This window comes from Manacus vitellinus, unplaced genomic scaffold (genome assembly GCF_001715985.3).
Source record: "Manacus vitellinus isolate BGI_N305 unplaced genomic scaffold, ASM171598v3 scaffold_7_pilon, whole genome shotgun sequence".
NCBI classification, from domain to species: Eukaryota; Metazoa; Chordata; class Aves; order Passeriformes; family Pipridae; genus Manacus; species Manacus vitellinus.
Window position 1 is genome coordinate 18183667 of NW_021940813.1, and position 24759 is coordinate 18208425.

General features: G+C 37.7%; 2 protein-coding genes across 4 annotated transcripts in view; one reads left to right on the forward strand and one right to left on the reverse strand.

Moving 5' to 3' along the window:
• Positions 1-22697, reverse strand: part of STS (steroid sulfatase) — a 107072-nt gene extending 84375 nt beyond the window's left edge. Inside the window, exons 1-2 of one of the 2 annotated variants that reach the window (XM_008926803.3) lie at positions 22413-22697; positions 21864-22043 (exon numbers count right to left, since the gene is read on the reverse strand). The gene's annotated coding sequence lies outside the window, so the exon portion shown is untranslated. Of the gene's footprint in view, positions 1-21863; positions 22044-22212 lie in introns of both variants that reach the window. The other variant, XM_018084385.2, reaches the window with a different exon arrangement.
• A 440-nt stretch (positions 22698-23137) lies between these two features.
• Positions 23138-24759, forward strand: part of PUDP (pseudouridine 5'-phosphatase) — a 61011-nt gene continuing 59389 nt past the window's right edge. The window contains exons 1-2 of one of the 2 annotated variants that reach the window (XM_018084358.2): positions 23138-23311; positions 23832-23901. In XM_018084358.2, the coding sequence (XP_017939847.2) occupies positions 23859-23901 (43 nt within the window). In that variant the 5' untranslated portion in view covers positions 23138-23311; positions 23832-23858. Of the gene's footprint in view, positions 23312-23831; positions 23902-24225; positions 24322-24759 lie in introns of those variants that run through there. The other variant, XM_029964796.1, reaches the window with a different exon arrangement.

Below are 24759 nucleotides of genomic sequence, written 5' to 3' on the forward strand. Positions count from 1 at the left end.
GAACTAGAAACAAGAATTTCCAGAGAGAATGGGGACAGCAGGTCAAGAAAAAAATCTTGAAAATCAATGAGTTATGGTAGATAAAAGTAACTGGAGAGAAGATAAAGAAGCCAGAAGTGAAAGAGCTAGTACAAAAAGACTAGACATCAAGGGAGGCAGATTCATAAATCAGTGAGGTGGGTAAAAGTATTTGTATAGAAGACAAAGTAGTCTGAACTAGAAGAGCTTTTACTGACTTGAATAGCAAGAATAGAAGTTGAGACCCAGCTGAAATGAGAATTGCAGCCTGAAATAAGGAGAAATCGGAGAAGAATAAAGAAACTGAAATGAATAGTATCACAGTGAATAGAAAAACAAAACTGAGGAAAAGAGGTGAGAGAACTGGGAGCATTTGGGATGAAAGATCTGAGGAGTTATGATTAAGGTCAATGAAGAAAACTTAGTGGAAAGACCTTGGGAAGATAAGACTTGGGACTAACATAAGTGAGAAGAGATCAAAATAGTGGGGATCAACCAACACAGACTGGGACTTCTGATTCCCAACCTTCATTATTGGCATTCTGTCAGAAAGTATAGGTGTGAAGAGGATTTTAACTCTTTTAGTAGTTCTCCACATACAGATAAAACAGTAGTAAGTGTATTAGCTATTTTATTTTACTGCTTAAGGTAGACTTTATAACTCATTCACCTCACTTTGGTGAGAACAGTTCTGGTTTAGACTTCAGCTGGCAACATCTTGTCACTGCAGCAACAGATCATTACCTGCTTTACCCCATGGGAAGCAATCTACTTCATTTCAGACATGGAAATACATACACAAACTTTCTACTAAAACACTGAATGCATTTTTGTTGGGCGGGATGCATTTAACTACCCCTTCATCAAATAACCGTACTAATGAAGTTGTGTAATGCCTGCCATGTCACAGACTTTTAATCTGCACTGTAGATGCACCTTTCTTTCCTGTAAGGATAAACAAGAGTGATTTGCTTCCCAGTCAAAAATAATGTTATTAAAAGTTGTCTCTGATACTCCTCCACTCTGAAGATGCTGTAAACTCTCACACGCTGAGCTATTTGCCTTCAACTGATATCATGTCCCTGAAGTGAAATCAAGAAGGAAACAGGAAAAAGAAAATAATCCTAACAACTATGATTTCTCTGGTGTACTCTCTCTGCAGCAGATATTCATGTGTCTTGAAAGGATGTGAAGGGAAAGCAAGAAAAATCAGATGGATGAAATTGAGTGGAACAGACAACAGCAAAGAAACTCAAAGGAGCAAAAAGGGAATGGCATGAGAAGAATGAAGCTCTGAGAATGCTGAGGGCCATCTGTGCCACACCAGGGTTTGTACTGGTGAAGAGACAGGCATGTGCAGACCTAACATGAAAATGATGACATCAAATCAGATGAAGCTTCCACTTAACCTCGTATTTCCTCTCTGTCCACAGACAATTCAAACGCTTAAGGAAAGAATGAAAAAAACTTGGCAAATTAATTATTTTACTAGTACACCCTTCTAGCTTTTGGCAGTTACCATTAAAGGTATTTTTGACAGGACAGCATTGTGCTGTATACCTCTCCATGGATCTTTCAATCTTCATGAATTTGCTACAGTCTATTTTGAATCAATTAACTTTTGTTTTGGTTTGGTTTTTTGCATTGAACGAATTTGATTTTTTTTTTTACTTCCACGACTTTAGATGTTCCTGTAGGAGGCATCAGCTTTGAAGGCTTGTGTTTTATACTCAAGTGGCAACATTTTTCCTTTTTTTTTTGCATGCAGGACACATAAGTGCGATTTTTAACCTTTGCTTCTCTTTCCCTGTGATATAATAGAACTAAAAGTAGTATCTTTCTTTTCAAGTTGGCTGCAAAGCTGAATTGGTTTAAGAGGTGCTTAATCTCCTACAACAAGAGCCATATAAAAATTTGTATTTCACACACCCTATTTCAACCTACAATACTTTAAGCACTGTATATGAACTTATAGACATGACTACATACATACATGTGTCAATATGCACATATATACATGTACATGGGGAAAACACACACATCTTACTTTTTCTACATATCTTCAAATTACATTTTTGTGATTCTAACACATATTTTCTATTTGTATTAAAAACCAAAGTATAAATGTGTAAGAGCAAATGGATGAAAATAAAAACACAGATATAATCCACTATTTCTTGATATTTGTTTGCTTGGGACTTTTTTCCACAAGATAACTGACTCAAGACATGGTTATCATATAATCACAGAACACCCTGAGTTGGAAGGGTCCCACTAGGATCCAAGTCCAACTCCTGGCCCTGCACAGGACAGTCCCAAGAATCACACCATGTACCTGAGAGTATTGTCCAAACACTTCTTGAACTCTGGCAGGCTTGGTACTGTGACCACTTCCCTGAGGAACCTGTTCCAGTGCCCAGTCACCCTCTGGGTGAAGAACCTTTTCCTAATATCCAACCTAAACCTTGGTCACCACAGAGAAGAGATCAGTTCCTGCCCCTCCTCTTCCCCTCACGAGGAAGTTGTAGACTGCGACAAGGTCTCCCCTCAGTCTCCTCTTCTCTAGGTTGAACAGACCAAACGACCTCAGCTGCTCCTCACACGGCTTCCCCTTAAGGCCCTTCACCATCTTCGTTGCCCTCCTCTGGACACTCTCTAACAGCTTAATGTCTTTCTTATATTGCACTGCCCAAAACTGCACACAATATTCAGGTGAGGCTGCCCCAGTGCAGAGCAGAGCAGGACAATCCCCTCCCTAGACTGGCTGGCGATGCTTTGCCTGATGCCCCCCAGGACATGGTTGGCCCTCCTGGCTGCCAGGGTACTGCTGACTCATATTCAACTTGCCATCAACCAGGACCCCCAGATCGCTTTCTACAGCACTGTTCTCCAGCCTCGTTTCCTAGTCTATACACACAACCAGGGTTACCCCATCCCAGGTACAGAATCTGGCACTTGCCCTTGTTAAATTTCATACGACTGGTAATTGTCCATCTCTCTAATTTTTTTAAGTCTCTCTGCAGGGCCTCTCTGCCCTTGAAGGAGTCAACAGTTCCAGACAATTTAGCATCATTAGCAAACTTACTTGGTATATTTTCCAGTCCCGCATTGTTCATGAAGATGTTGAAGAGTACAGGGCTAAAGATGGAAGCCTGTGGAACTGCAGGTGACTGACAAGTCACCAGTCTGATGCTACCCCATTTACTATAACGCTTTGCACCTGATCCATCAGCCAATTGCTCACCCGTTGCACGACATGTTGACCCAATAGGACAGGAACAGCTAGATAATCGTTATCCCGTTTACTACAGGCAAATGCATCTCTTACAAGAACAACTATATGAAACTCTTTCAAACATCTCTTCCCAACTGAATCATCTCAGCATTTTTATTAAGTTTGATTAAGCAATTTATCTCTAAACTACTCTTTTAATGTAACAGAGCCCTTTGAGAAAATGCTTAATATACTTTATCCTTGAAGGTATAGTATTTTTCTGATGAAATAAGCAACATTTAAAGATATTGACCTCATTAAAAAATGCTGTGCTATCCTTAAGCACTATGCAAAAAAAAAAGTATCTTACTTAATTGAATGCTAGAACTTAAAAAATTTCTGTAAGTCATAAAAATCACTGTAAACAAACTAAAGACAACTCTGCTCTCCACAAGATTTTGCAAAGAGAAAATTCCTCAGCTTAATGAGAAAAAAATAAGTTTTTAAATTTAAGAAATGGTAAAGTAATATTATATGCTATTAATAATTTTCTGGTATCAGCTTAAGATTGGCTCATATCTCTCAATTAATTCCTCTCTTACAAGCCAGTAATATCTGTTACATCTTTGATGTAATAGAACTGCTTTTCTGAAATTTTCAATTAGATTTCAGTATGCATATTTAGGTAACTATGTACATAAATGAAAATCTGTATTCAATTTATTAAAAGTTGTCTCACTGTAAGACAGAAATTTCACGTAACATGAGCTGGGACAAACATCAGAACAAATAATCATGTTTCTTGTTCAAGCTTATTAATTATTGGGTCTGAATCAAATAGAGATGAAACCACAGAGCCTCTATCAGATCTAAGTTCAGTCTAGGTGTCTTTTAAAATGGTCTCTCAAGAATTTTCTAGTTTTATCTCAAATAAATTACAGAACTTAATGGTAGTATTAATAAATAATAAATATTGTTTCTGGTAGCAAATTATAACCTAAGTAGAACAAAATATAATATTTTGTGATATAATGTCATTATTTTATTTGTAATAAAACCCCTGTATAATTAGATACAGATACTAGAGAATACACTCTTTTCCCTGGTTACTGTTTCACAATATTCCTCCTGTTAGCCAAACGCTCATTAAAAAGTTGATTTTGATTATTGGCCCTGGTCAGCAATGTAATAACAGATCCTCGAGGTAGCACAAGTAGTCAGCTTATTTGCCAGTTATGCACCATCCTGAGAAGGAAAAATCTTTCCAATTGAAAAAAAAAACCTACCATGAGTAATTAACTACTAGTGACTGTCCCATGTCAATTCCTGAAGACCAGATGTCTAAACAATATTCTAAACAATTAAAAGAAATCTTTCAGATACAGTAAAATGTGGGAGCATGTATGAAGGATGCAAGTCCACTCTGTCTGTACAGTTCATCATTTCACAAGGACTTGAAGTCTGTACCTCTCTGCATACATTTCATGCTTAGCTTAAATGATATGGTAAATCATCATTACATGTTGACGGAACGGAAAGATGAGAGATGAGAAAGTTTTGTTTCTGAAATTCGTATCAGCTTCAGCAAACATCACATGATGCTTACTGACATGTGCAAAGCTGTTGACACACGATATTATGAAGTACCTGTTTTTATGCATATGCCCATTAGAATAAGAACTTTATAATGCTGCATTAATCAATGCAATATGATGCTGACATACTTTGAGGGCTTAGCTAAACTCAGTCATGATATCTAGGTTAAGTTTTGAAAGATGTTGAGTCAGCGTTTTTCTAACATACCCAGATGGTGCGTGAAATTACTATTTTTGACACTATCTTTTTCAAGAGTATCAAATGGACATGAGGAAGAAGAATTTAAGTGCCTAAAACTTTGTACTTCTGTGTTTATGATATGCAAGAAGATGAAGACTATACAGCATGACTGTGAGTCTTACACATGGAATTAGCAGAAGAGTTTGGTTACGTCCATTTGAATTGCACCAAGATACAAAACACAGCTTCATATCATTAACTGGGTACAGACTTTTTACCTTTGCCTTACTACAGCCAAACCAGCTTCTTTTGAGTTTCCATTCATATTCTAAGTAGTATTTCAAAAAAGTGTTTGAAAAAGAAAAAAGTTTAATTACACGTCATATTGGAATGAGACACTACACTCCACCAGTACACTGCCTTCACAGGGATAATAGTGCACATATCTGAAGGTTGGTATCTCAGTTCTTTTGTAAGTCTTTGTAGGGGCAGTAACACAAATAACCAACTGATTACACTGAATTTTATTTTTCTTCAATTTGAAAGCAGTTTCTAAACCATTTTCACCGAAATGGTAGTCTTCAAATGTCTGTCGGGGAAAACATGAAACCTAACAGAAAAAAAACCAAGAAAAACCCCCCACCGAAACCTGCCTCTCTCCAGGTTACTCATTAGCTTCCTCTGGAGTTGGTCAAGAACAAAGCTTTGGATTTTATAACATCATATTCCTCTACCTACAGTCACTTTTCTAGTCAGAGTGGTTTACCAGAGGAAATTGCAGAGAAACAGCCAGTCAATTTTTCTTTGTGACATAAAGCTAGCAAGTAGTACATCAATAAAATGACCCAGTATGCTATGCTATTTCCAAAATGATGTTTCATTTAAAGTAAAGAGAAATGGCACTTGAATTAATTTGTTCTCAAAGTGTGGAATTATTATTTTCATATTAGTTCTATTGTTATTTATATTTGTATTATGATAACACTTAAGGGCTCTCAATACAGTTGATTGTACCAGATAGAAAAATTAAGAAAAGGCTTCATTTAGTAACTATTGATTTTATTCATGCAGAAGTTAAGTGCCTAGATGGCCCAGAGCAAAGAGGTACTCAAGATGCAAACTAATCCACATGATTTTATTCATCCCTAAGTTAGGCATTTAGTTTGAGCTAATTATCTAGGCTTCCCCTCTAATTATTAGGAAGAGACAGACATCTTAGAAGGATGATTCATTTCTTCTTAAGATTGGTATGATGAAATTTTGAAGTGATGCCCATGACCTTTTCCCACAGAATAGAAAGCCTAAACACCTGGTTTAGACTAGATTTATATAAAAGGAATAAGGTAACATGAAATAAATCCCACCTTGATGGTGGGTTGCCTGCATGCGCTCAGCATAAAATATGAAAAAAATCCTTTGTGTAATAAACAAACATGATATTTTTCAATTAGTATGCTGTGCTCTACTAATCTTTGTGGTGTAATAGTTTCTTACTCTGAGTAATTCCACTGAAATCTGAGAACTAGGGACAATTCTTTGTGAGTTTTAGTTGCAAAATTTTCCTCCAAGAAATGCATTTAAGTATTTTTCTTTTCCAGGTTACAGAGCAATCTGATGAATATTCCATCTTACATATTTTATTTTTCATTACTCTAAAGAAAAAGAGATAAGAGTAATTACATCCAACAGTAGGGATTATTTTATAGGAATATGGCTAATACTCTGCTTGGAGTCAGCTATAGCCAACATGCTTTTAGGTTACAATCACAAGTTTGATCAGAGAAATAAACTTTATCTCTGACATTGTTCTGACAGAATAGAAATTACAATCCCTAGTGTTACTCAAGTTGGATGATATTTCAAGGGAGATCTTGTCAGAGGTGACCAGCCAACAGACTGTGAGCTCAGCCTGACTGTTGTTCACATTTTACTCCCTGCCTACTCTGCATATGGGCTGCCCACACAAGGCAACCAAACCAGCTTGTGACTGGCCAGTCATTGCTAGATTCTGTTACTTCTTTCATGAGGTTCTTGTCACAGAACTAAAACCACTTCACTTCCGGACACATGACAAGAAAAAGTCTGCATGGGTACTGTTCAGCAATTCACATGGATAGTGAACATTTTGATCATGTCACTACTCACATGCACAAGTACCACACATGTTCTCCTGACCCCTGTCACACCAAGGGAAATGAATTCATTCTCATCACGGAACAGTGAGGCACATGCTTGTCTTGTCACTTAAGAGGTAGGAGAACAGGTAGGTCAACGTTTTGGCAGCCAGGGTGGTACTGCAGGGGAGGCTTTTGTGAGAAGAGACCAAGGGCTGCTCTGTGCTAGACACAGTCAGTGCCAGCCAGTTCTGCAATGCACTCACTGCAGGCCACAGCTGAGCCCATCAGCCAAGCCAGTGGCACCTTGGAAAAACATTTAAGAAAGGGCAAAAAATACTGGGGGCAAGGAACGCAAAGAGAAGGGCTGTGGGGAGCAGAGAGAGAGGAGGAGGAAGCAGGAACAAGAAGGTCAGAGCAGTGGGAGGTGTTCCACACTGGATCAGGTATGTGCCCAAAGGGACTGTGGCCTGTGGAGCAACAAGCAGTGACAGAGGGAAAGCCAGCCAAGCACTGACTTCATCCTTGTGTGCCACTCAGTGCTTCCTCGAAGGGACTGTGCACCACGTGCAGCAGTAACGTGGCAGGAGGAGATGTTTGGAGAGAAGGTGTGAAGTGGAGAGTAGGAAGGTGACAGAGAGGAATCTGAAGCTGAGCCTGGGAAAGTGGGAAGAAATGTGTTTTTCCTGCAAGATTAAATATTTGTCCTTTTTTGTTGTTGTTTCCCAATACTCCAACCAATTAAATATTTATGCTACTTAGCAATAAATTAAGTTAAAATCCCCAAGTGGTTTTGCCCATGACAGTGATTTTCCTGTCTTTATTTCAACCCATGAGTTTTCTCACTCCCATTCCTACAATTTTCTTCCCTATTTCCCTAGGGAAGGGAGGAAGGGAGTGAGTGAGCAGCTGTGTGAGTGCTTCGCTGTTAGTCAGGGCCAACCCACCCATTTAAAATGAAACGGGATAAATGGATCCAATGGCAAATTACTTTTATTGATTACCAGTAGCCAAAAGTTTCTTTCCTGTGATCCAATTCATCTAGATTCTAAAAGTGAACTTTTTACCAGGGGGAGAAATGGCAAAGCTTTTTAAGTAAAAAATAATTCAATTTGAGACCAACTGACTTATGGTGGTGCTGCTGCAAGCAGGAAGCTCACAAGACATAAACAAGCAGCTTCTCCTTCCTCTTAATTTGCATGGGTAAGAGATATTAAAAATAAACAAGTGTAGTGGCTTATTGAAGACCAAGCTCCTTCTTTACAGTTTCTAAAACCGGAAAATCTGGTTTATGTTACTTTTGTCCTACAACTAATATTCAGGGAATGGTGTGTCCTCATTCTACAAACAGTCACGAATGTGTTTCACAACAAATTATTTGTAATTTTTTTGACAAAAACCTTTCTAGCAAGGAAAAAAAAAAAGTGTTTTTTTTTATTTTTAAAAGTAGTAATTTAAAAATTAAATTGTTCTCCTTTACTTTTACACCATAAAAGTAGCCTGTTCGGCATTTACAAGGTGAAACCACACCACTTCTGTTGTTCTTTTGGGCTGAGAGATATTTCTACTGTATTATTTTGAACAGAGTTAAAAGATTAACCCCAAACTACTCAATCCTTAGGACCCAGTGCAAAATCAGAAGATAACAGAATTATCCATTCATTATTTTTATTTTTCCCCAATTAACATGATGGTAAAAGAGCTTCAGAAATGCGGGGGAGGGAGGGAAGTAGGATGGTAAGTAATTTTCTATTCAGCTTTAATGAAGAGATACTCCACTAGCATTATACACTAAACAGTAAAAGTACAAAAGGGTTTAAAATAAAATACAATTATTTCAAAACAATATGTAAGGAACACGAAGTTAGGAGGTCATACAAACCAGGAAAAATATTTATCCTAGAAAGAATACTTGTTCAATCAGGAAAAGAAGGACTACGAGCTACATAGTGGCTATATAGCCACCTGGTTGCAAACTATACTGATCAGAGTCTGCTAAAAAAATGTGCCAGCCAAAGGGCAAAGATATTTACAAAATAAGATATACACATTAAACAACTTTTTATGCCAATCCCAAGGATTTGATACTTTATTAATTTCAATAAACATAGAAAGGAGTAACTGAGTCTCACATCAAGAAAAAAACCCAATTGTGAGTAAACTTAGCTTGGCAAAATAGTTGAGGGATAGAATTTAAACGTCATAGGATTAGGCAACAATTAAAATGAAAGTCTTAAAATGAAGGATATCTGAAATAGCAAATCATTCTAAGACTAAAAATATCTGCCTACAAGAGGAGGCTATGTGGGTCTTTAGAGTCTGACAGAAAATAAAAATACCCCAAACAAACAGTGAAGAAATGCATATATTGTATTACAGCAATACAGGAAAACCAGCAATTTAAGGCAGAAGTATTCAGGTTCGTTCTGCCCTGTGTAAGTAGAAAAATCTTGCTCTTTCTCTCCCTTCCTCTCCTACCCTTTCTCTAGTCTTTCTTCCTCACTTTCAAAGGAACTTGACGAAACTTTTAAATTCTTGCTGTTAAAACAGAACACCATTCCTTTGTCCATAGGACCTAAGAGGCCAACCCCACCACAACAAAATAAAAATTATCATTAGCTCAAAACTAAAGCAATTCTCTTCATTTTCACGTTATTTTGTATGACATTTTAAGATCATAAAGAAATACAAAAAGTATTAAGAAAAGGCATTTTTCCATTTTCTTGTGGCACACCTTTTCTTGTGATATGCCAGCATTAGCTTCCATTTAACATTTGAAAGTTTCTCAATAATAGCTCCAGGGATCTTTTTATCTTTTGGCCTGGACTGAAGCACACTGCAAGTATTTCTGAAGCAAATAACATGCTTTTTCAATTGTATCAGAATGCTTTTTAAATAAGCTTTTAAGAATGGACATTTTCCTTTGCTTTGTGCCTTCAGGTACAACACAACCTTATGTTTTTAAAGGATGCATTCTGTTCATCAGTGAGAAAAAATGTATCAATTCCTTTGTCAAAAATGCATTTTTTCAGGACTAATACTTTACTGCTATTATTAGACAATTGCTATACTAGACAACATATCAAGTTGTCTATTAGAAAAATATATGAATTAGAGATGTGATGCTAAGAGTAAGTTTTGTAAATGACTAATCCATGTCAATAGCTTCTAATTTCCTTCATTATAGTTGTCAGTCCTGTCAGCAGTGCAGAATATAAACAACAAACAACAAACAAAAGAAAAGAAAGAAGATAAAGTAGCCTTACTGACTTTGACTTCCAATGAAATAATTTTTGTAGGGATTCCTGCAGAAAGTGTTTTTGCATACACCACCATACAAACACCACTCTGGCTAGTAATATCAGCGGAAAACAGATCTGCCTGAGCTCTATACCCTAAGATCTCTTTATGAGTATGGTTGATCAATTGATTTTTTAGCATGGTAGAAAAAAAGATGAGGCTATTTTTACACCAAATTTAAAACATTTTTCCATGATGCAAAAAATCCCAAATCACTGTCATTGCATACCTGAAGCAGTCCAATCTTGTGTGTTCACAGTCCACAGTGCCATAGACACAATTCTTGTTTAATTCTTCTTAAAAAGCCATCTCAAATGTCCTGTCTTCCTCCTCTCATTCTCAACTAATTTTACTTCATTCGTTTCATCACCAAACTTCTGCTCATAGAATCAAAAATCCATTGCACAAACTCTTCTTCAATCCTTACCTTACTAAACCATGCCCTACCCCATTTCAAATCCCTTCCTACTGAAGAATCCCATACTAATGTGCCATGATCTAAACTCAGGCTGAATACCTTCTGGATGCAGTGGCTCGACTCCTCCAATCCTGCTTGCCCAGGTACTGCTATTCTCACTGCCACTCCAGCATTAATCACTACTCTGGATGCTGCTGCGTCTGTTTATCTCCTCCATGACTTCCCTCCACTCAGCAGAGGCTCTTCCACCTGCCAGCAGTACACACTGCTCCCTACTGGTGACTGGCCCTCCCCGTGTTAAAGCAGCCTCGGCTGCTGGTCTGACAGGCTTTAACACAGGTCTGCACTTACCAAAATCCACCTGGAGAGCACCCTAAGGGCAGAAGCAAAATATATGTTTGTGAGAAAACAGGATGTATGGAATCCATATTATTAACGAGCCATTACAAAACTGCATAGCAAGCAATATTTGTGGTCAGATTCTGTTCAAACACTTGTTTTGGTTAAACAAGCTTCTCCTCTTTCATCTTCCTTCTTCTTGTCTCAGCACGGTTATCCAAATGCAGTTTTTCTGTTTAAGCCTGGCAAATATAACCTATCCAGAAGTGATTATTTTTTCCTTACCTTTTCTCTTTCTCTATTATTCCTTGCCATTCTCCTCTGTCTCAGTGATTCCTCTTACAGATACTGTCCCCTCAGTAGCTGTGTTTATCCCCAGTTTACAGGTTGGATGTGTATGAGATTACAAAGGAAAATATCAGATTTATTTAATAACTCATTGAAAGTTACAGTTAAGTCTTGTAGTCTTCCACTTTTGAATTGAACGGATTTTGTCAGATTACATATACTGCACACAAACTTCAAAACTACAAGCTTACTTCTTACAAACTTACCCACTCCTCTCCAAAACTATTTAACAATTCATTTCCACTTGATTCTTGAAACAGACTCCATAATCAAAATTACATACACTTTTAACATTACTTTTTAAACAACTAGAGCTTAAGTGCTATGAAAAAAACAGTTGCACAGCTGGAAAATCTTATAGTTTATAAACAACCTTCTTTCTTTTTTGTTCAAAATGCTTTCACAATTCAATGCTTATGCTCCTCTTAACCTGTTGTAGGTAGGGAATTGTTCTACTTCATTGCAATATCTAATAATAAAGTCCATTGGGTTACAAAATAATTTGCCACTGTGAGATATTTGATAATATCTCACAGATGAGAGTAGATGGTATTAGCAACTTTTTTTTCTTTCTTATAAAAAATACATTGCATTAGGTTAATGAGAAAAAGACAATACTGAATATGTTATTATTTCTTATGATTGCTAATTTCCTGCCATGAAGATTTTAATTTGAGCCGTGGAAGAATATGAACTCCAAATACACATTACCTCAATGTTTACAATTAAACTATACATAAAATTACAGACTTTGGGGCAGAAGGAACATTTTACCTTGTAACACGGAATTGTTTCAGTTTCTGATTCTAGTTTTCAAACAAGATGGTTGTGCACTTATTATCAGTAAATGAGTACAAAGTCCTGTCACGTGAACTGAAACAGAAGGGTGGAGGGGAAGAAGGACAACACTGAAAAAGGCAACTCACTATACAACACCTACATGATTTCTTGATAAGACATTACTTCACTAGTAGGAAACAATCTCAACATGTTTTCATAATACCTATACGCACATGCCTAACCAAGATGCTTGTTTTAGTTTGTTACTGATTCTCCTGTTGGACTTTTTCAATGTTAGTGATTTTCCATGATATTTTTGGAAAACAAGGCCAGTGCCAGAATCCCAGGTACATTTCTTCCTTTCTGTACACATGAAAGCATTCCTGCTGAATATCTACATAGCAACTTTGGGAAAACTGCACTGAAACACCTTGTAAAATATAATCAGATCAGTGTTTTTCATACTTTTCCATCAGAGGCACAGAAATATTTAGAGATTCTCTTTTTATAAATATCATACCGTAAATATCATACTATATCATAAATATCAGCCCGTCCTGGCTTGTTCACTATGCATTGTCTTAGAAACTGTATGTGCTCCATGTGCTCCCAGAAAGTCCAAGCACCCTCACATGAAAAAAAATCATTCATTAAACTTCAAAAAGTTAGCTAGTTCACCATATTATAGCTATTGTCCTCCTTACCCCAACTTATGTATTTTTTACAGATATTTGATCAGGAAGAGAAAGATGGATGTCGAAAGATGTGTGACAATCAATGCTGATGAAACTTAACAGAATCCAAGCCTTACATTTTAAATATGAGATTTTACTTTTCTTCCAGGCAAAATATGAAAACTCGCAATGATGGGGAGGAATCAAATTGAACTAAGGTTTTTGAACAGCTGTCTAAATGCAAAGTTTACATTACATTTTTCTGTGGTTCAGGAAATCAGTACAGCTTGTCCTGAGCCTTCTCCTGCATTTTTCCTCTGTCTATTTAAAAATAACATTGTACTGTAACAATTTTGAAAGAATTTGAAATTACCAAGCTTTTCTCTGTCTCAAATACAGATAGAAAACACTAGCTCTATCTTAAGCCTTTGAAAAACTGCACTACCATCTTGCAGTTATTGAAAGTTGTTATTAACAAGTGAATATAAAGACAATTTTTAAAAAAAATTGTCAGTCTCCATAAAATAAATAACCCAAGTAGTTTTTAATCCCTTTGATTAATGATATTTTTAATCATATTTTAGAAGACACTAAGAAAAAAACCCTTTAGATGGACATAAGAAGCAGTACTAGAGATACGACAGATCAGAAGCAACATCTACCAGCGAAACACCATCTCCTCTGTACATACACTGCAACTCTTAAATGTGTAATAAATACTTAAAATAAATTTTATTAAAACAAATTATTATTAAGCAGCATTCATTCAAAACCTTGTGATTATGTAAATTAGAAAAAAGTAAGGATAAAACAAGGGGATGTATGAGAAAATAATGATGGACTGAATAAAAAGCAGACTTGTCTGTGCTAATTAACATGACAATTCAAGGCATTTGATATGGAAAACCAAAATGCAGCATAGAAAGATCTATTCATTCTAACTAAAATAGTTTGCAAAAAATCATAATGAGTTAATGAGTGAAATAAATAAACTTCCTCCCCCTCTCGTATCCAAATCTAAGCACTGAATAGAGGGGTTTTCTCTGTTTAGGTTTCTTTTCCATGTTTGATTAGAAATCATTGAAGGGTGCTAAAGTGACAATTACTTGATGATTTCAAAGCATAAGTAGGACTGAAAATTAAAATGCTACCAGGGAGGCTGCATTTAGCTATGGCAAATAGGGTACTATGTGACCCTGTAACATTGTATTCTCCAACAATCTATGTTACTTAATGGATTATATTATCCATTTTGAACAATAGGTGTTTTTGTGCATTTGATTTCTTTTTTACACATGGATATGAACATATTGAGGCTTTTTCTCTTTCTTAATTTGTTAGAAACATTGCTTTTTAAGATACTTTGGACTTCTGGTCACCAAGTGGGAGACAGTATCTACATATTTATATATGAATGTTCATATCTATAACAGAGTTCAATTCATTTAATTGGTAAAGGAAATTATTTTTTTAAAGAGTGTTTGGGATGAAAAAGAAGAAGGATGCATGACTGAATTATTGGAATCTAGTGGAAAGGCAGAGCTGCAGTGAGGCAGAGCTTTTGTTTTAGTTCATCAAAACATCTTTGCCAAAGCTTTAGATGTTCAGGATCCAACTCACATGACTAAATGTTCATCTACCAGGTGTGGTACAGTGTCTTTGTAAAAACAAAACATGATACAGCTGCCTTAGACTGGCTTAATGTTGGTGCACATATAAATGCTTATGCTGTCACATAAATCTGCTAATACAAACTTGTATTTTACTTGGATTCAAGTGAAATACAAAAGTAACAGAGCTAAAATGGAACAAAGGGTATTTGTTAATTTCTCTTATCATAGTGAAACCAAAGGAACACAGCTAATTTCAGAAGATATTTTTGAAAGACACACATATCCAGAATTAAAAAGGTAACAGCTCTGCTGTTCTAGGGACTTTGTAAAAATTGGATTATGGATTCTAGAGGACATTTACTCTGCAACAAATCTTCACTGAAAAAAGATGTTTAAAGTTCATTCTTTGGCTTAGTCCAAAAAACCAGTGTTAATTTTCCCTCTGAAAATTCTGTAGCCATGTAGTTATCTTAAAGGATGTAGGGGAATCATCATATAAACTTGTGAAATCTGTGGATTGCAGAGGACTTTATACAGTTCTGAGGAAGTCACAACAGCTTTTATACATGGAAACCTATGACACAGTCTAATGGTTTAGGTGTTGTTTTTTTTTAATCATGGTTGTGAATAACTATTTAAGAGTTACATGTCAGAGTTTAGCTGGAAGAACATATTGGCTATGCCATGTAAGAATAAAGATCCAAATTTTGTAGTTGCTATAGCCATAGTTTCTGACTATCGAATAATACTGGTCTAAGCTACCTTGAGTCACAAACGGAATTGGATTTTTGAAGAAAGATGGGCTTGAACAAACAGGAAAAATATATTTCATTGAATCTACTAGGTAATTCATTTTATTATATTTCCTGGATATGATGAATTTAGAAAAAGCAGATGAATATGCAGGTCCCCACACTTTGTCAGGTCCTTCAAGAAGCAACAGTCACACAAATATTACAAAATTGCAATCGGACAAGGGTTTACTATACTTCCACCAACTTCAGAAAGCTTCAGTGCAAACATCACACCAGAAGATGCTGTTAGAAATTCAGTGACAAGAGTGCCATATACTGAGTGAACCTCTATGCTTCCTGAAGCATGTAGGCTTCTCTCCATGCTCTGCAACTCCAGAATACACCCTAACTGTACCTCATTTCATGACCCCAACACAAAGTTAGTTTCAGGATGGCACATTAGGATATATAGCCATTTTAATATTAAAAGCCTTGTTAACAGCTTTTGGAAAATTGCATTAGTCTAATTTTTCCAGATGAGAGCATAATTGTTGGCGTAAAAAGGAAAAGTCAGTGAAAAACAGATTATGGACACAGGCTGTCAAATATGGTCATTAATATAATACTCATTCCCTACTGCTTGTAGTAGCCACTGGTCTAAATGACACATACAGCCTTTCCGAAACAGTGATACAACAATTCATCTTGTAACACAGCTTCTTGCAGATAGCTGCCTCATTAGGCTTGCAAGATAGTAGTTTTTCATACTTAAAAATGCAAAAAAATATTTCAAATGGCACGAAGAGGTAGTAAGCTCTTCATGGGCTAGAGATGTTGCCACTGATCTCTTTCAGAGAAGTATAATACTGACTTCTCTAATTAGTGAGCATACATACAGATGTGATCCAAAAAGAAAATTTTAAATTGGACAAATGGCAACAGAAGTTTTGAGCTTTTGTCTTGGTACAACATGGTGAATAACCTCAGTAATCAGCAGTAAAAATCAAACTACTGCAAAGATGGTAATTCAGTTCTTATGTTAATTCAAAGGTATTGCTGTATCTGGGACTAAGGTGGCAGTCTAACAGCAGAAGATGGCCTTCTATTTGTCACTTATAAACCCCACAGCTATAATAATGTACCCAAGTGCTGGACTTCTCTAAAGAAGAAGGAAAAACCCAAAATGCTGAAAAGCAATCAAAATGCTAAAAGCTTCAGAAAGTATAACTTATGACAAAAGAATATATGAATGAAATTTGTAAAATAGAAAAAAAAGACAGAGTAAGAACACAGGATATCATAGCAGAGCAAAAGATTCACTGAAAGATTTAGAAAATTTTAGGCATAATATTTTAAGCATGTACAATTCTACCTCAAAGAATTCATTTAGATCTTGGATGTCTCTCATGGTCTTACCTACATGTAAGTACATAAAATGGAAATCCAGGAATCTTTCAAACCTGCAGTTTCACTGTAAGCAATCATTCACCTTACAGAACTCAAGGTGAAATGTTTGAGATGTACTTATTAAGTGGAGCTAGTTGTCTTAGGGAAAAAAGTCAGGGTCTCACTGGCTTGACAGCTCTGGGACTTCATTGCTTCCTTCTAGGTATCCCTAATATCTAACCTTATCAGTATTTACAAGTGGAGTTTCTTGTTTTACAAATGTTTTATGAATACAAGTATATGTTACTGATCTGCTAAGAACATTTCTGTTGAAAGTACAATATAAAAAATAAAGTGACAACATTGTCTCATCTATTTTGTTACATTCGTCAAGGTAGGTGAACATAAGCTGAACTTAAGTGGACAACCTAACGAAGGGACTATTGCCCCACCCAAAAATTAGTCAGTGTCCTACATGCCAGTGGTCACAAAAGCCTATTTGTCATTGGCTGTCCACAACAGCACATTCTGGAGTATACTACCAGTGCCTATTTGCCTGCCTGTGCCCGTAAGGAGGAGGGCAGGGCAGTAGCTTTGGGGGGAAGACAAAAATAGAATGATGACTTGGTTGGGAGGTACACTAACTCCTGCAGCCAAGGAAAAGTCCCAACTCCCCTAGTCAGGCACAGCCTTCATGTCTAATACAACTCGGCTCCAACAGGGAGTCAAGAAGCCTATCGCTAACTCTGCTTGGCACTGCCCCCTCTACTCTCCCCACCATTTCTGCTTCCTGATCAGAGTTTCTACTTCATATGTACCAGCACAATGTTATGGTTTCTCTGGCTAGATAGATCTAGGAGCTCAGACCACCAGAATCACTGCAAAAGAAAAGTAGTGGCACTGTTCGATAGCTGGCCCCCAACTGCCTCCCTGCAGTACCTAGGCTGTTAGCATGCTCACCCTGACCGTGTGGACATTCTGGGTTGCATGTCAGCAAGTTCAATTATTTCTACTCATCTCTTCTGGGTAGATACAAACTTAAGGGCAGGCAGCCACAGAGTAGGCTGGATATCTGAGCTCTGGAGATTCAACTTTACAGCTTGTTGCATGCTGAGTGGGGAATATGCATATAAAACCTGAATCTGGAGCAGCATTACAGATCAGCAGCTTAGAGACCTTGTGACCCTGAGAATCACAACTCCTTTTCTCTCTTTTCCATCTAAAGATCTAATTACAGCAGCCTTTGAAGAGGTTGAGCCTAGGAACACAGGACTGAAAGGGACCACTGGCAGGGTGACCGAATTCGGTTTCACCTTGACTCCTGGCAACCAGGTGATAGATGACTTGCTCAGAAAGGTTCACAGAATGTGTATTCCATGTGACAGTACAAAGTTTTTCCTATAATCTCTAACAATCAAACTGCAGTAAAATGAAAAAAGCATGGCCAAAAAATTCACATGCAGACAAGGAAGAAAACCAACAGCTTAAGAAATATTTTAGGCTCCTTCAACAATGGGAAATTAGATAAATAAATGAAAGTTGCAAATGATCCCACACAGGAAGCCCATATCACACAGGAAAAGCAAAGCAGGATACAACACATCTTATCTGGGGATGCAATCTCATTTGCCTAATCTTTCTGATAGTTTAAGGCTAAGCAGGACCCACCCATTAAGTACTTCAAGATTTCCATTACAATAACATTGCTAATCACCTGAACAATTTGCCTGTGTGCAGCCACTTTTTTACTGGAAGATCAAAAATTATGTCAAAAAGCTAAATCAAAACCCATAAAGAAAGATGGTTGTGACTTTAATGGAAACAAAAAAGGCCCTGAAGCATGATATTAAGGCTTCATTTCCCCGCTTCAGACACAGTTTGTTCTGTTGTACAATCTTATCAATAAATACAGCAACTGACATCTAAAAATATCACAGTATAGTCCCCTTGTTCCCTCTTGTGTGCTTGCTTGGCTTTTCTAGAATTTCGCCCCTCACTGCTGCTTAAGAACCTTTTTATAGTGCCTCATCTAAATTTATCGATGATGAACATATATCTTCCTCACTTTATTCTCCTGAAGCATAACACATCATCTTTCTTGCCTTTGTAACTTGATATTGACCACCACTTGTAATTGGTGGTCAATATCAAAATCTAGAAAACAGATGGCTCTCCTCCCCCTACTTGCTTGGCTGGAAGAACACACAATTGACTAAAAGAGGATATACTCCCTTTTGACTTATGTAATCAATAAAACATGACTTAGCTCAGCAAGGGTATGGTAGTATTTAATTGCCTTAAGACGCATGCTCATTTTTCCTTTTGCAGCTGTAAAAACATGAACTGAAACAATAAAATTCACCTGATTCATTATCTTAGGGTGAAAAGCTCTATTTTTGTGAAATCCAGCACTGATTTGGGCTCAATTTTATGAGAGCTTATAGGCTCAAATATAGCAACTGTTGTGAATCTCAGCTGATACCTGAATTAATTTACATTTAACTTTAAGACATTCCAAATAATTTGTTACTAATAGTGGGTTTAACAGCTGCTCATGTAAATCATTATGAAAGCTTTTAAATTATTGGATTTATTCAAGTCTTCAGATTCTTTTTTAATATTCAAACCAAAACGGATTACAATCTGTTTATCCTCTTTGCCAAGGTGCCTGCAGAACAAGAAAAATAGTCAGTCATTTCTGTGTGAAACACATAGGGCATGATGTTCCTATCAATGGCATAAAAAATAGGTAAGTGAATCCATGCTTCAAGCACAATATGAAATTGCAGGAAACTGTAATTATTGAGTCAACTGTATTACCTAAGAAAACATTTAAGCATATTCTGAAGCTTTTACTCTCTAGGAAAAGAACTTAATCACATAAATTTCACTGATGTGGAAAGCTTTTCAGCTTCAAAGTAAAGAAAACCCAAACAAACATACAGAGGTTAAAAAAAGGTTAGGAGGACTCTGTGCCTAAAACATTGTGTTGCATAATAAATATGCACCTGAATATTTTCAATTTATCTCACATGCAAGAACAATAAAACCAAAGTGATTTTATCATATTATTAGAAATATTAAGAAAAATTAGACTTGTTTGGTGTATGAAGGGCTACTTACAGACAGTTAACTTACAGTAAATTTAAAAACCTGGATATCCAGATGTATATTTACCACGTATTACCATAAAATTTAAAACTCAGTAATGATTTATTCACCTGTTTTAGTGTATGCCCAGATAGCAACTTTAATTCATTTTAAAAATGCACATGAAATTAATTGTGTTCTTCAGACTTTGCAGGAGTCGAATCTACTTGCACAATTACATCTCTGCTACCCATGTTCATCCTTCTCAATAAGCATACATCAGCTTTGTAAGCATGTAAATAATTATCAGTTTTCATGGTTACTGTACCTCCACTACAGTATGCTTCTCACAACTCAAAAGTTACTGAAGTCTTCATAATTCAAAACCATTTTAAAATAAGTAATAAAAATAGTAGCAAACAAAAAATAAATTGCATAATTTTCAATCTCAAATTCTTTTTAGTCTCTCTTTAAAAAAAAAACAACCAAGACTGAATACTACTGCTGAGTGACAAATATTTAGACTGCTCAAATAAAACTTAGATCAACAGGATCTCTTACTTGTGCATCTAGAAAACTGTGCTCCATCATGAATTAAAAGTTGCTTGGACTTAATTTCATTCTGTTAGTACGAACACAGTCATGCTGAATAAACCTAAACAGTTGTCTATATTGGGAAGATATTCCTGTGTTTGAACACAGCTATGAAGAATTTAGTAAGCTAACATTACACTGATTATCACTGAAGAAACAGAGAAAAGCAAAGCAAATTGAGGTCATCAGTCTGTCAGGCAATGTGACAGTCTTGAACTGTGTACCATAAGATTTGTAACACGGACCACTTAACCCTAAAAATGTTTGCCTTGTGTATTACACTTTAATTTTTGGGCTTCTTTTATACAGATTGTCTTTATGACCTTTTTCCACTTAAATATGCAAAAGTTTTGCAAAAGCTTTATGTTTTCTCAGATGACCTGGTTACTTACACAACAAAAATACTATCTCCCTTTTTGAGGAGGGCATGGGAGATGGAATTGTGATCAAACAATTAACACCTTTCTCTAATTAGAACAATGAATCAAGATACCCAACTGTTGTAGCTTTTTCTTGTTGACAAGTGTAAGTTTTCCGATGTCAGCAAATACAATTTAAGACCAGCTTTTTGGAATATTTGCTGATTAGAAAGTGGATGAATCCACCTCAGGTACAGTTGTCATACCACCTCATTACTAATCCTCTTTAAATTTTGTCACAACAGCGTACACTCTTACTATAGAAACCCATTCTTTCTTAGGACAGCACAACACTACCATTATAGGTAATGAAATTACTATAATGATTTTTTTATTCCCCTTAACAGTTAACACATACTGTATTTTGGATTTTACCTTTCAATTGATTCTAGCTGTGCTCCCACCTAAGTGAACTACAAAGGAAACTAACACATTTGCTGTCTGAAACAAAGCTAGAATATTGACTTGTTGCACAGTGTTTATTGCAGAAACAAAACAGCTGTGGGCATTCTTAACACTTGTACTGTGAGGTTACAGTAAAAAAAATTATCTGGAATCACAAGACTCATTTTCTTATCTACGCAAGAACTAATTTTTAAAAGACATTTAAGGTACTATGCACAGACCTTTTCCTAGCCTACATAGGCAGGGCATAGGCAGTATTGTCATTACAGAACGAGACAAGATGAAAAAAAGAGAAAACCAATCAAAAACTCAAAAAACTTTGTTTGAAAGTCAAGTTTTATTATTAAAAAGGTACAAGTAAAGGCCAAGGATATTTTATTTGTCTTCTTATTCCCAAGACAGGAGAATGTATGAGGAGGACTCTGTGTCTATATTTCACACAAATGTAGGGTGAGTATAGTTTGAGAGACAGGTTTTAGGGTTAGATAAGACGCTTAAAGGAGCTAAATTAAAATTCAAATATAGCAGTATGACACCTACAGTTAGGGATTTTAAAACCACCATTAACTTGCTAAAATGGTGATGCATTGCCAATTCAAATGAAGGCATTGTTAGAAAAAAAGAACTGCTGCAAGGCCTACCTACAAATGAGACAGGACTTCCCCTATGAGAAGCTTCAACTAACCACTGCCTTCACATGGAACAGCAAAGCTGTACAAATCTTCAAGCCAGTATATCACCTTGGGAGCTTGATATAGCTCTTTTCATGTCTGCTTCTGCAATTGGTATTTCAGTGATCTTGATGCCTAATGGAGAGTTACCTGCATGAAAAGATAAAAAAAGGGAAGACTGATGAATTAAGTCCCCTCCTTTCCTCACAACTGCCCAGTCAAAATCGGATGGATGATGTGTCCATGCAGGGAGATTTTGCTTCCTATCAACCTTCAATTCTTGCAGTCAACAAACCATAAGAGATGGGTTTACTCTAACCTCACAGTTTGGGTTGGTTTTTTTTCCCCATTACTTTACTCTTCCCGTACAGCTTTACACAGATTTGTGCCTTTCTGTGTATGTCTCCAATTATGACCTGGTGGTAATATCATCCCTGCAAATCTCATTACAGACACGCAAAAGGTTTCCGAGGCAGCGCTGTCTGAAGCGTCAATTTGGGAGGAACTCCCCGGTCTCACCCGCCAGCAGCACCAGGGGGACTGAAGAATCACAGACTGGGTAAGGTTGGAAGGCACCACAGTGAGTCATCTGGTCCAAGCTCCCCACTCGAGCAGGGTCATCCCAGAGCACACGGCATTCAGATTGCATTCAGACCGTTCTTGAGTATCTCCAGTGAGGGAGACTCCACAAGCCCTATGGGCAAGAAGCTCTATCATCCAACAAAAGACGCCCCACGAAATGAAACGGAGTTTGCTTTAAAAGCAGAACACAGCAAACAGACAGGTCCCGCTGGCCCGGCCCCCGGCGCTCCCGCACCCGCTGAGTGCCCCGGCCCCCCCCGCGTCGCGCCCTGTCCGGCCTCTTCCCGCGGTGGCTCCGCTCGCTCGGCTGCTCCGGCCTCGCCAGTCCCTTCCAGCTCCTCGCGCGCGCTGCGCCCGGTCCACTCACCTTGAATCCCCTTGACATTGACGGGCTGCTGCTGGGGTGTAGCCTGCGCCCTCTCCCCTTCTGTGCCGGCCCCTGCCCCGCACGGTCTCACCGCCGCGCCAGGCCCGGCCCCGGCCCCGGCTGTCCGGGAACCAGTGCGGGCCCGTAGTAGCGGCGGATAGCCCCCTTCCCTTCCTCTCCTCCCCTTCCCTCCCCGCCTCCCGCTGCCTGAGCGGGCCAAACTGCGGGCGCTCATTTGCGGCCTTCTCGCTCCGGGCGAGGGGCCAGAGCGCCCCGGGCGGCGCTGCTAAAACCCGCATGAAGGGATTAAAGCAACAGGAAACGATCTAATTCCTTCTCCTCCTTCCGCCATCCGCTGCCTTTCGGGGGCAGATTCCGTCATGAATTTAAAGATCCGAGGCTGAGCGTGAACAGGGCGCTTGCTCGTGATGGTGGAGGGCTGAGCGAGGTTTTGGGGAGAGAGGTGAAGGTCAGGTTGGGGTTGGAAGCCAAAGAAAGCGGGTATGGAGGAAAATGGGGATCCAGTGTGCGGAGCTGAGGGAGCCCCGGGCCCAGCGCTGGCAGCAGCGAGACCCTGGCCCAGGGCTGGAAGTGCCAGGGCAGGACACTGCTCGGCAGCCTTTGGGGTCACACTGCAGCTGGAAACCCCCGTGACAGTCTTCTATCACGGCTTTTGTATCAGTAGACTGCCTGGTTTGCAGGCTTATTCTGTAACCGGTGTCCTCCCGCGATACAGCTAGATTGGATCTTGGGGTTTGAATCGTCGTTATGACTACGACGGTATTTAAGGCTGTTTAACTGTTTACTGAATCAGGACCCTCTGATGAGTGTCTCCTGTGGAATAATAAGAGTATTTTTATATGCGACTTGGTTTTTGAAATAGTTCATGTGGGTTATCGCACAGGAAGCAGCATTGGATATGGGTGAATTCTTAAAAGGTATGAACTTGACGTGTGTGCCTTCCTTCTGCAAAACCCAAATTGTTGCAGTTTCTGGGAAGACTGGTGTGAAGTCTGATGAATTACTCCAAGAAATGTGCACTTTCCCCTCCTATAACAGGTGAAGATGATTCACTTATCAACTTTTAAAACAGAAATGACATTTCCCATGCTATCATAAATATTTTTAAGTATTATAGAGCTGTTGGGTTTTGTTTGTTTCATCTGCACTCTTAATATGCTATGCAAAACAGTGATTGAATTATTTTAGTTCCGTTTTGTGTTTCATCATTGGAGTCTCAAATACCCTGGGGTTATATATATATACGTACATACATAAATATATATATATACACACACACATACATGTATATATGTATGTATAATGTATATATTTGTAATCCTATAATCCAGAACCATTTATTTTAATTTTGTTCTTATTTAGAAGTTTCAAGAAAGCTTTTTCAGTTACTCTTGCTTTTTGTCAGAAGTTGAAAATCTGTTTCACACAGAGAATACTCACCTGAACATGACAGTATTGGTAAGTTATATGAGTATTTAGTCACCGATATGGATATGTAAGATTTCCATATGAGGTTTATAGAATCATAGAATGTTAAGGAGTTGGAATGGACCTTAAAGTTTGTCTGCCATGGGCAGGGACAGCTCCCGCTAGAACACGTTGCTTAAGGCCTTATCCAGCCTGGCCTCGAACACTGCCAGGGTTTTAAGTTAATTTATCACGCACAGGTTAGGTGCTTTAGCTTTGGACAATATTCTAGGAACAAAAGGCATTTTTCTCAGATGCTATCCTGTTTATATTTAGAAATTGCCTTTCTGTAACATTCCAAACAGGCAACACCAATACCAGTTGAGGTTCTGAGTCATTTTTAGATCTCTAAACTCTTGGGGTTCATACAGTGAAGAAGGATTAAAAATACTCTAGATTATGAACTGTGCCTCATACTGGAAAAGTAAT